An 11,805-nucleotide genomic window follows, 5' to 3' on the forward strand; every position below is an offset into this window, starting at 1 on the left:
ATAAGATTGGACCCTAATATTAATAGTTCATTATGTGTATTGAACATCATTTATTATTCCCTAGCTTGATGTGTTTAATTCACAGAATAATGTCTCAGTTTGTTGTTAAATTTAAAACACTATAACAATTGTGTTGTGATATATATTACAAGTAATATCCTAGCAAGTACAAAATCTTGTACTATCAAATATATAAGCATTCACTGAACCATAATGCTATTTATATTTCCAAATTCTGTTTTGCTACCAAATTATGTCATGTTGTTTACATTATTACATATGGAAGATGCATCATGGATAGTGAGATTAATCTTAATCTACCATTGTTGTTGCACTGTATTGTTTTAAATATGATTCACATATGAAATAAGACAATCTCTTCAGTATCATTTCACTCAATATCATGATTGGTTTCCAAATAAACCTGATTTAAAAAGAGTTGAAATCACAATTTGTCAGTGCCACATTTGCTTAAATAGACGGCTACTTCTTGTTTCCATGGAAACAGTTGTTTATTGATTTCCTCCTTGTACTCTGCCACGTGAAGTCAAAAGTTACTTTAAGGTCATAAAAGTTTGTTTATTATTGTTCAGAAATAGCCACAGCTTCATATTCAGATAGGAATTTTTCATTATGTCAAATTACATTATGCACACCTGTTTAGTAGGAAGGTCGAAAATATATATTAAGTGCATTATAGTTGTTTGCTCTAACTTAAAATCTTAGAAATGCAAATTTAAAAAAAAAAAAATAAAAATTCCAGATTTTGGAAACAAATATTTTTGTTTTCTTTCCAAAAACTCAAATATTGAGCTAACAAAGTATATATAACATGTAGGGGTGTGTACATCATTTACATTTAGAAATAACGTTTTTAAAACAAATCCCAGCAGCAATTGATTATATATATATATATATTGTACTTTGACATCTGTTAATCATTCTACCCTTAGATTAATGTGTGTTGAAGATGAACTAAAACAGGAACAAGAGGAAATGCAGGCTGTCATCATCTCCAAACAAAAGATTATTGAAGCACAAGAACAACGTATTGAGACCCTGGACACTGCAAATGGCAAACTCATGGTGGCGCTATCACAGCTGAAAGAACGCTACCATCTGCATACAAGAAACGGATCATCAAGCAGTCCAAGACCTGCACCCAAATTCCCTGTGAATGGAGAATATAAAAGCAGTCATTGTTGAGTTATAAAATGTTTGCCAATTCAATGTTCATTGTCAGTGTTACACGTAGACAATGTGTAAACTATAAACTGTTAACTTGATATGATATCTAGGAATGAGATATCAGTTTATTACCATGGAAACAAAGATGCCTAAAAATTGTGGTGAACTCTACTACACTGTTGTTTTGTAATCAGTTCCACATGTGAAAACAAAAGAACATCTCTGGCATGGTGTTAGAGGGCGCTGTTTGCTCTGAAGAACATTTTTAAAGAAACAGAAAAACTTCTACTGCCATCCATCATAACTGAAGTCAAGGGAAAATGGTCAGCTTTCTATTCTCACTTTCATGCAAAAATTTTATCGCATGTATATAGCTTACTGCCTGTTCAGGGCTATGACACTGGTTTGTGTTGCTCAGTTAGTTCTTCTTTTAAAACAAAACATTTTATTCACTGCCTATTGAACTGACAAGTTCAGTCAGACTAAACTGCCAATATTCAAATGATGGCAGTAATATTGATATTTACTGTGGAACTGATAACTGCAGTACTCATAATATTATAGAGTCACTTTGTGGGGGTCTGTTACATTCATATTCTTATAGTTGTAAAGCTGCCATTGTTAAATTTTCCTGTTTTCCCTCAGTATTTTTATCAGAAAAATTCTTTCTTCCAAGAAGATGCTGGTGTTTCTCTTTAAAGTATTCTGACAGATGGTTGAACTATCTGTGAAAAAAATACAGGGCGACTGATGATTTTTTGAATAGCCCCTCCAACAAAAGTGTACTTTGCATAAAGTCTGCTTTCCACAGTCTTAAAAAAAAAAGCAAAGAATTGGAAAATTCTTATTTTGGTCATTAGACAATTAAAATGGTGCTAAGGGTTTATTGCTACTTACATTTTCCAGTACAGTTAGAAATTTATGGAAATGTGTTGAAATGTTTATTTTTTTTTCTCATTGTGAAATTACTTGCTGTATTGAAATAGATTATTTAAATGTTGTGCTTGATTTTACACGTTTTCTTTGAAATTTCTAGGTTCCCGTCCTAGCATTGCATTGCTATTTTATTGTAACAAAGGCGTTCACTCTAGTTTATCCAATTACGATTGACTTGTCATTTGCTTCACATCAACGTATTCATGTACTCTCTCTGTAAATACATCATTAATAGTCGGAATGAATTGTTTTAAGCACGCACCCTAAAGAGGTTTCACCATGAATGATACACATTTTACTTGCATCAGTGAGATTGTTGTACTGTCGCTTGGAATGTTGTTAGGGGTCAACCGTTTAGAGTCTCGGATGGAGGGCTTGAAAGATGTGAGTGATTCAACAATTCCCTTTAAACTAGCCTACTGAAGGCACAATAGACAATAGCTGTTAATAAATAAATTTATTACATATCAGTATATTGTAAACAAAATTTAATGAATTGTCATCTTCCCTCTTCTAATGATATTAGCCCAGTAAATAATTGATCTAACCATGCAATACACATGGTCTACCCTGATGTCAAGTACTTTCAAGTAAAACAGTAGTTCACTCCATGAAAAGAATTCTTCCCAGATTGCAACTATTACCTATTATACTTTAAGCAGTCATTTCCACCTCCAAAATTGCTTTACTCATACATACCATATCTATGCAGCATTTGACACAGGCTTCCCTTATGACATAATATTGTGCATTATTTCATCAGATAGTAATATATGATAATTTTTAACTGAGCGTTCTTGGGATGGTTTCATTTTATATTATTTATTATTCTAATTATTACAGTTTTACTACCGGTAATTTGCATGAACTTTTCTGTTTTTTTCCCTAATTGGGCTGACAGGGCACTTATATAAGAAAAATTCAAGTCCACCATCCTGTTGTATGTAAAATAGTGTAAAACATTTGGGTTTTTTATTATACTTATTTTAAAGGTTTGAATTTGGCAGAATGGAGAATTGTGCATATTTCTTTAATTCACACTAACACTCGGGTAACAAGAAACACAAATCAATATGGATTAAAACCTATTTACAATCATTTTCAAGTAGGTGTGAACATTGTTTATTGAAACTTTTCAAATTTAATCCATTTTCTCGTAGCATGGAACTTATTGTGATTTGTCCAAGGTCAAACTAACCCTTGTGCGATTCAATACAGGTGTTCATTGAAAGAGACATTGTAAATAGGTAAATAGTGATGTTCATTTGCTAAAACATTGTAGATTAGTGAAATGGGTTATAAAAAGTGGTTCACACCTTCATGAAAATGATTGTACATGAATGAATTTTTAATTCATTTTTATAAATAAAATGTTTGTTTTTTTATGAACAGACTGCTTAACTATGTGGCTATGTTCATAATATATATATATATAATGTTCATCTCATCCATTTGTATTGTATCAGTGTTTAACAAGGTAGGATCCATATGTCATGCATTAGCTAACGATGGCCATTGAAAACAAATTTTAAAATAATATTGACTTTGGTTCCATTATCTGCCACTTTATTTGTGCATGATGTGTTAGTGGAAAACTTTGAGTTTACCTTACAATAAGAGTCTCTTTGGTTGTTGGGTGGGCCAAGAACCGTAGCTAATTATGCAAAACTAGATATTATATTTAGTGTTTATAGTATAATTGTTTACATATATGTATATATAAATATTATTTAATGTATTATGACAATAGAACAATTGGAAAACAACATTTGAATCATTGGCATGTATTTTGTCAATATTATTGTTTGCATTGTTAATTTCCATTTGTATAGTATATAAAAAAGTAACAACTATGAAAACAAGTGTATTGTTTGTTTTGTTTTGCTACAAACACTGAATTTGTATAAACAAATTGATCTTACCTGTGTAAGGTTAACCGGAATTCAATCATTTTCACCACCAGACCATGTCCTTTTAAATTTAGCAAAAGTGTGTGAAAAAGATGCCTTTTTTTGGACAAGTTTGGGAAAAATGTATGCCCATTTTCGTGGTTTTTTACCTAACAGGGACTTAGGTTTGGGGTTCTATCTGTTCGAGTGACATAATTTCTTGAAAATGCCTGGGCCAATTTCGTTCAAAGTTAAAGCATCGTGAGTCATCTGCAAGACCATTAGTTATTTTGTTAGTTGTTTCGTTGAACCTTGACCAACTGGTCGTTATCAATTGTTTCTCGGGCATGCATGAATCGATTTTGTTCGAACTTGGTATTGACTTCACCATCATGCTTGTGTTGCTAAAGACATAATCCTCTGATTCATCACTATGAAAGCAACATTGTTCGAACTTGGTATTGACTTCACCATCATGCTTGTGTTGCTAAAGACATAATCCTCTGATTCATCACTATGAAAGCAACATTGTTCGAACTTGGTATTGACTTCACCATCATGCTTGTGTTGCTAAAGACATAATCCTCTGATTCATCACTATGAAAGCAACATTGTTCGAACTTGGTATTGACTTCACCATCATGCTTGTGTTGCTAAAGACATAATCCTCTGATTCATCACTATGAAAGCAACATTGTTCGAACTTGGTATTGACTTCACCATCATGCTTGTGTTGCTAAAGACATAATCCTCTGATTCATCACTATGAAAGCAACATTGTTCGAACTTGGTATTGACTTCACCATCATGCTTGTGTTGCTAAAGACATAATCCTCTGATTCATCACTATGAAAGCAACATTGTTCGAACTTGGTATTGACTTCACCATCATGCTTGTGTTGCTAAAGACATAATCCTCTGATTCATCACTATGAAAGCAACATTGTTCGAACTTGGTATTGACTTCACCATCATGCTTGTGTTGCTAAAGACATAATCCTCTGATTCATCACTATGAAAGCAACATTGTTCGAACTTGGTATTGACTTCACCATCATGCTTGTGTTGCTAAAGACATAATCCTCTGATTCATCACTATGAAAGCAACATTGTTTATTGTGATTCTGACTGCTCTATTAAAAAGAAACGTGCCATGGTTGAACGAAGGGAGACCCTGGCAGAACAGCATTATCTGCAGTCTTGTGCGAGGATGACTAAGTACCAAGTTGAAATGTTGCAAAACAGAACTTTATAGTGAATATAGTTTATTTGTTTATGAATGTATTGCCTACAAAAATTATTTGTCAAATGAATGAAAGTAGAATGTAAAACTACATACCATAATATGATGTAAATTGATCAAGTGCAGCCAACGATGTGCCTTATACAATTTCTCTTTGTGACATTTGATGTAGAAAGTTTGGCTGCCTGAAGGTTAAGGAATTTCTCAACTCCTTTTTTATGGTAATCGTTTTATCAGTTGGAAATCTGGTCTCTGCCAACGAAATCCCTCTGTCCAGAAATGTATATTATCTCACACCCCTTTAAATATTATCCTGTCTCGTGAGGCTATGGAAAGTGCGCCCTCACCACAGGGAGCCCAGGAATTATAATCAACTGTAATACGCAGTCCTCTATGAGCAGGGGGGGGGGGGGTATCGGCTGGTATCTAGTGTAAGAAATAGACAAGGAATGAAAGCTCCAGTCAGCTCACATTTTTTAAACTCGAAAAAATAGACGAAAAAAATGAAAAATAAAATCTAAAAAAAATACCAGGTTGAAGAATATTAGTTGCTCCTTCGAATTTCGCCAAAGCCTTACCTACATTTTACCCATATCTGCAGAAAAAATCAAGAAAACTACACAAATTGGCTCCATTTAGGAATTCCTAACGGTTAGTCCGACCGCACGACACCGTTGGAGGCGTGGCCTGTTCAGCATTTGTCAACAACCAATCACAAGACTGGTTACGAACCAGTTGAGCAAGGCTAACCAAGTCGTGACCTCGATGTGGTTCGTAACCATCTTGTGATTGGTTGTTGACAAATGCTGAACAGGCCACGCCTCCAACTGTGCCGTGCGTTCGGGCAAACCGTTAGGAATTCCTAAATGGAGTAAATTTGTGTAGTTTTCTTGATTTATTCTGCAGATATCGGTAAAATGTAGGTAGGGCTTTGGCAAAATTTGAAGTAGCAACTAATATTCTTCAACCTGGTATTTTTTTTATATTTTATTTTTCATTCTTTTCGTCTGTTTTTTCGAGTTTAAAAAATGTGAGCTGGCTGGAGCCTTCATCCCTTGTCTATTTCTTACACGAGATACCAGCCGATACCCCCCCCCCCCGCGCTCATAGAGGACTGCGTATTACAGTTGATTATAGTTCCTGGGCTCCCTGTGCCCTCACATTGGGGCAATATTTTCCTGTATCACGCCTGACCCAGCGCACCAACCTTTCACCAATCAAAACAAAATGCGTTATTCTAAATTACGTTGTTTATTTGAGGTTACGCTGTGGTAAAATTGCAATTATACCTTTAAGGTGTATGATAAAACCGTTATGGACTGAAGCTCGGCCGACCTCTGGCTGCAAAAGCCGTATCCAGTCCATTAAGGATATATATATATATTTATTTAATGCAGAAATTAATGCTGTACCTTTTGACGGATTTAACCTCTGACTAGTCTTAAATAGGATCCTCGTATTGACGCCATGATATAAAAATGCGAGATTAAACTATAACCTATGTTCTTAAAAAATAGTTTGTCATCAACCATCACAAAAGATATGTAATATCCTCTCTCCTAAATAAATCTCTGAAATACATCTCTAGCCACGTGAAAATCACGCACAAATTTACATATTCTTAGAAATGGTAGATGTCTTCTTGCTTACAAAATACTTTCTGTGAACACCTTATTATCTCCATGCGATTATGACAAAGTTTAAATGTGTTCATGTTTATTTTAAACTGCATTGAATGTGGGATATAAAAACGATATATTACCAGCTGTGCTTCGATGAATAGTCAGATAGACAAACTTTGGATGCTCCCCTCAGTTGCTAATATTTCTTTTTGATTTTTTCCTGTTCGAAATGTGTCCCCGAGTTGTATATACCGAGTACCGAAAATAAGCACTAACGAATATTAACATCCACGAGCACGCAGTTTCAATGAGAAAATTTTATTTATCTATTGCTTCACTACACATGCACCATGCATTACTTACAAAAACACACTTTTCAGTTGGTAAGAAAGATGCCGTGAACACGAGTGGTAAGTATGTGTGTTTTGCAACAGAACCTTATAGTGAATATAGTTTATTTGTTTATGAATGTATTGCCAACATGAATGAACAATTATTTGTCAAGTCACAGTGAGGGACTGTGGTCAAGTAAATGAAAGTAGAATGTGAAACTACATACTGTAATATGTCTAGTTAAACCTATGCTTTCTGTGAAAGCAACAATTCATTGAATATAATGGCGAGTTATTCTGATCAATGCAGCCAATGAATGATGTGTCTTAAACAATGTCTTCTCATGATGAAATACATTTTACGGATCTAGAAAGTTTGACTAACTGAAGATGGAAAGCTATTTATAACCTGCCCAATGGTTAAGGTTTTTTCAACTCCTGTTCAGACGTTTTATTTTTATAGTAAATGTTTTATTAGTTGGAAGGTCCGGCCTCTTATATGTTTGTTGGCAAGGCTCTGCCCACGAATAAGCCCAGTAAGTTGCCCATCTGTCCAGACATTTATAGTGTCCTTTTATTTTTAATGCAGAAATTGTACATCCCAAATTAAGGCTGTATCTTTTGATGGATTTAACCTCTGGCTAGTCTTAAACAGGCTCCACAAACGAGTATTTACACCACAATATCAAAACTGTGGGATTAAACTAAAATGTATGCTCTCCAAAACAATAAGGATGCTACCAATCATCACTGATTGTGTACAATGTCCCCTCTCCTAAAAAGAACTCTAAAATGTCGCCCCTAGAAATGGTAAATGTCTTCTAGCTTTCAGATACCAGAACAGATTTTTAGAATAACAGCTCTATTGACTTCACGTTAGTATCTCCATGTGATTATGACAAAGTTTAAATGTGTATACATGTTTATTTTAAACTGCATTGAAGGTGGGATATAAAAGCGATATATTGCCAGCTGTGCTTCGGTGAATAGCCAGATAGACAACTATGGTTGCTTCCCCCATTTGTTACTATTTACAACTGAGTACTGAAAATAATCACCCACGAACATTAACATTCACGAACACGCAGTTTCAATGAGAAACCAAAGTTTAATTATATATTACATCACTAAACATGTACCATGCATCACTTTTCAGTAAACTATATTTAATTTATAGTGTAAGGAGATGCACGTCGAGGCGCATTTGCCGTAATTAAAGTAGTTCGAATTCTGTATTTATATCGTAAATGAGCGTATAATTTGTATTGATATCCTGGTTTATGTCAAGCATCCAAGAAACATACGGGTGGAATAATGTGTTGAGCATTAATTAGTTACGCATTAGTTTTGTCTTACAGACCGTGTGGATCACAGGCGATCTGATGAAAAATAAAAAAAATGCTATTTGATTTTTAATCAAATTGACAATTTAATATATTCACAAAATATATTCACGATAATTACGGGACATTTTTCTTAAGTGAAATACTATCCACATACTCTACGTCATTTAGACAAAACATGACATGAAAAATTTCGTTTATTAATAACTGGCCACGGTTTGATAGCACTATAAGCTTGGTGACATACGTTGGTAATATAACATATGCTCACCTAATATAAATACCTGGACATGATAAGACATTAAGGTGCTGTTACTTATCAGACAGCTAGACACCCAATATTGTGAGTGAGCATATATTTCGATAAATCATTTGTTTTACACTGTAATTGCCAATTGTATACACAGATCAACGGCGTTCAGTATATAATGTTATAATATGTGAAGGCTGAAATCGTCAACAAATTATACATATGTAAACATAATATCCATAATGTAAGAACACAATGCACTTGGTAATAGTAATTGGTAATTAGACTATTTGTTCAATTACGTCAAAATCTAGTGTGATTAATCGAATATCGGTCTGAAAACATAATACCGAAATACAATAAAAATATTTTAATTTCAAAGTACTAAACCTAATAAAAATGTTCACTTGCGTGGATTTTCATTACTGTTGGAATCACATTGCACACATTGGAAAGCTATAATGGCAGTACACCCACAGACCAGTGTAACTTCCATTTTGTCCTGAATATAAACAAAATATATTACAAAACACTTAAATTTATACCCAGCCCTTCGTTAACCCACTTCCCCAGTTGTTACCAGGATGAATACATCTGTGCGTGTTTTACCATGCATAAACCAGATTGTACGTACCCACTTCCCCAGTTGTTACCAGGATGAATACATCTGTGCGTGTTTTACCATGCATAAACCAGATTGTACGTACCCACTTCCCCAGTCGTTACCAGGATGAATACATCTGTGCGTGTTTTACCATGCATAAACCAGATTGTACGTACCCACTTCCCCAGTTGTTACCAGGATGAATACATCTGTGCGTGTTTTACCATGCATAAACCAGATTGTACGTACCCACTTCCCCAGTTGTTACCAGGATGAATACATCTGTTCGTGTTTTACCATGCATAAACCAGATTGTACGTACCCACTTCCCCAGTTGTTACCAGGATGAATACATCTGTGCGTGTTTTACCATGCACAAACCAGATTGTACGTACCCACTTCCCCAGTTGTTAGCAGGATGAATACATCTGTGCGTGTTTTACCATGCATAAACCAGATTGTACGTACCCACTTCCCCAGTTGTTACCAGGATGAATACATCTGTGCGTGTTTTACCATGCATAAACCAGATTGTACGTACCCACTTCCCCAGTCGTTACCAGGATGAATACATCTGTGCGTGTTTTACCATGCATAAACCAGATTGTACGTACCCACTTCCCCAGTTATTACCAGGATGAATACATCTGTGCGTGTTTTACCATGCATAAACCAGATTGTACGTACCCACTTCCCCAGTTGTTACCAGGATGAATACATCTGTTCGTGTTTTACCATGCATAAACCAGATTGTACGTACCCACTTCCCCAGTTGTTACCAGGATGAATACATCTGTGCGTGTTTTACCATGCACAAACCAGATTGTACGTACCCACTTCCCCAGTTGTTACCGGGATGAATACATCTGTGCGTGTTTTACCATGCATAAACCAGATTGTACGTACCCACTTCCCCAGTTGTTACCGGGATGAATACATCTGTGCGTGTTTTACCATGCATAAACCAGATTGTACGTACTCACTTCCCCAGTTGTTACCAGGATGAATACATCTGTGCGTGTTTTACCATGCATAAACCAGATTGTACGTACCCACTTCCCCAGTTGTTACCGGGATGAATACATCTGTGCGTGTTTTACCATGCATAAACCAGATTGTACGTACCCACTTCCCCAGTTGTTACCAGGATGAATACATCTGTGCGTGTTTTACCATGCATAAACCAGATTGTACGTACCCACTTCCCCAGTTGTTACCAGGATGAATACATCTGTGCGTGTTTTACCATGCATAAACCAGATTGTACGTACCCACTTCCCCAGTTGTTACCAGGATGAATACATCTGTGCATGTTTTACCATGCATAAACCAGAATGTACGTACCCACTTCCCCAGTTGTTACCAGGATGAATACATCTGTGCGTGTTTTACCATGCACAAACCAGATTGTACGTACCCACTTCCCCAGTTGTTACCGGGATGAATACATCTGTGCGTGTTTTACCATGCATAAACCAGATTGTACGTACCCACTTCCCCAGTTGTTACCAGGATGAATACATCTGTGCGTGTTTTACCATGCATAAACCAGATTGTACGTACCCACTTCCCCAGTTGTTACCAGGATGAATGCATCTGTGCGTGTTTTACCATGCATAAACCAGATTGTACGTACCCACTTCCCCAGTTGTTACCAGGATGAATACATCTGTGCATGTTTTACCATGCATAAACCAGAATGTACGTACCCACTTCCCCAGTTGTTACCAGGATGAATACATCTGTGCGTGTTTTACCATGCATAAACCAGATTGTACGTACATGTACCAACATGTTTTGCTCTTCTCTGAGCATGTAAGAATATTTCGTAAATACCAAGAGCAGCTGCTGCACAAGGGAGGAAATTTTGCTGAATTCTGAACGTCATAAACGTTTACAGATTCATTTTGGAGAATTATGAAGATTAATTTTTTTATTTATCTTATTATTTTGGGGAAAAAATATACGCCTTTTTCATTTTAATAATCAAAATACGTTCACGACTTTCTATTGGTCAACCCATACATGTTTGTGTTTCACAATGCGTGACAAGTGCTCTACTCGCGGTAATTCTGTGGGGTTATTGCGAGAATAACACAAAATATGCACAGACAGTACATTACGACGATGGAAGCATTTCCAAACTATCTGAGTGCATACTTTGTGATATTCTCGTAAAACCTTACTATTTTGTTGTGCTGCTTGTAGTAATAATGTTATGCTATACAATATTCTGAAATTGAAATGAAAACGTCTTGCCTTGTGAAAAAAACATTATGTACACTGAATTTACCAAGGAAATCCCCACTTTCCAGTCTGAAAACAATATCAACAAGTTTATTATCCTTATTAATACTAACCATCCTAAACTAATTAGACATGTGACACGGTATCTGAA

At 35.5% G+C, this 11,805-nt stretch overlaps 1 protein-coding gene across 1 annotated transcript in view; it reads left to right on the forward strand.

Moving 5' to 3' along the window:
* The window catches only part of LOC144360336 (ras GTPase-activating protein nGAP-like), a 134,555-nt gene extending 130,569 nt beyond the window's left edge, over positions 1–3,986 (forward strand). The window contains exon 21 of the mRNA XM_085492311.1: positions 954–3,986. Coding sequence (XP_085348437.1) covers positions 954–1,206 — 253 coding nt within the window. The 3' untranslated portion in view covers positions 1,207–3,986. The remainder of the gene's footprint in view (positions 1–953) is intronic.
* The last annotated feature ends 7,819 nt before the right edge of the window (positions 3,987–11,805 follow it).

The sequence above is a fragment of the Saccoglossus kowalevskii genome, chromosome 17 (assembly GCF_978046115.1).
Source record: "Saccoglossus kowalevskii chromosome 17, keSacKowa6.1, whole genome shotgun sequence".
Lineage (NCBI taxonomy): Eukaryota > Metazoa > Hemichordata > Enteropneusta > Harrimaniidae > Saccoglossus > Saccoglossus kowalevskii.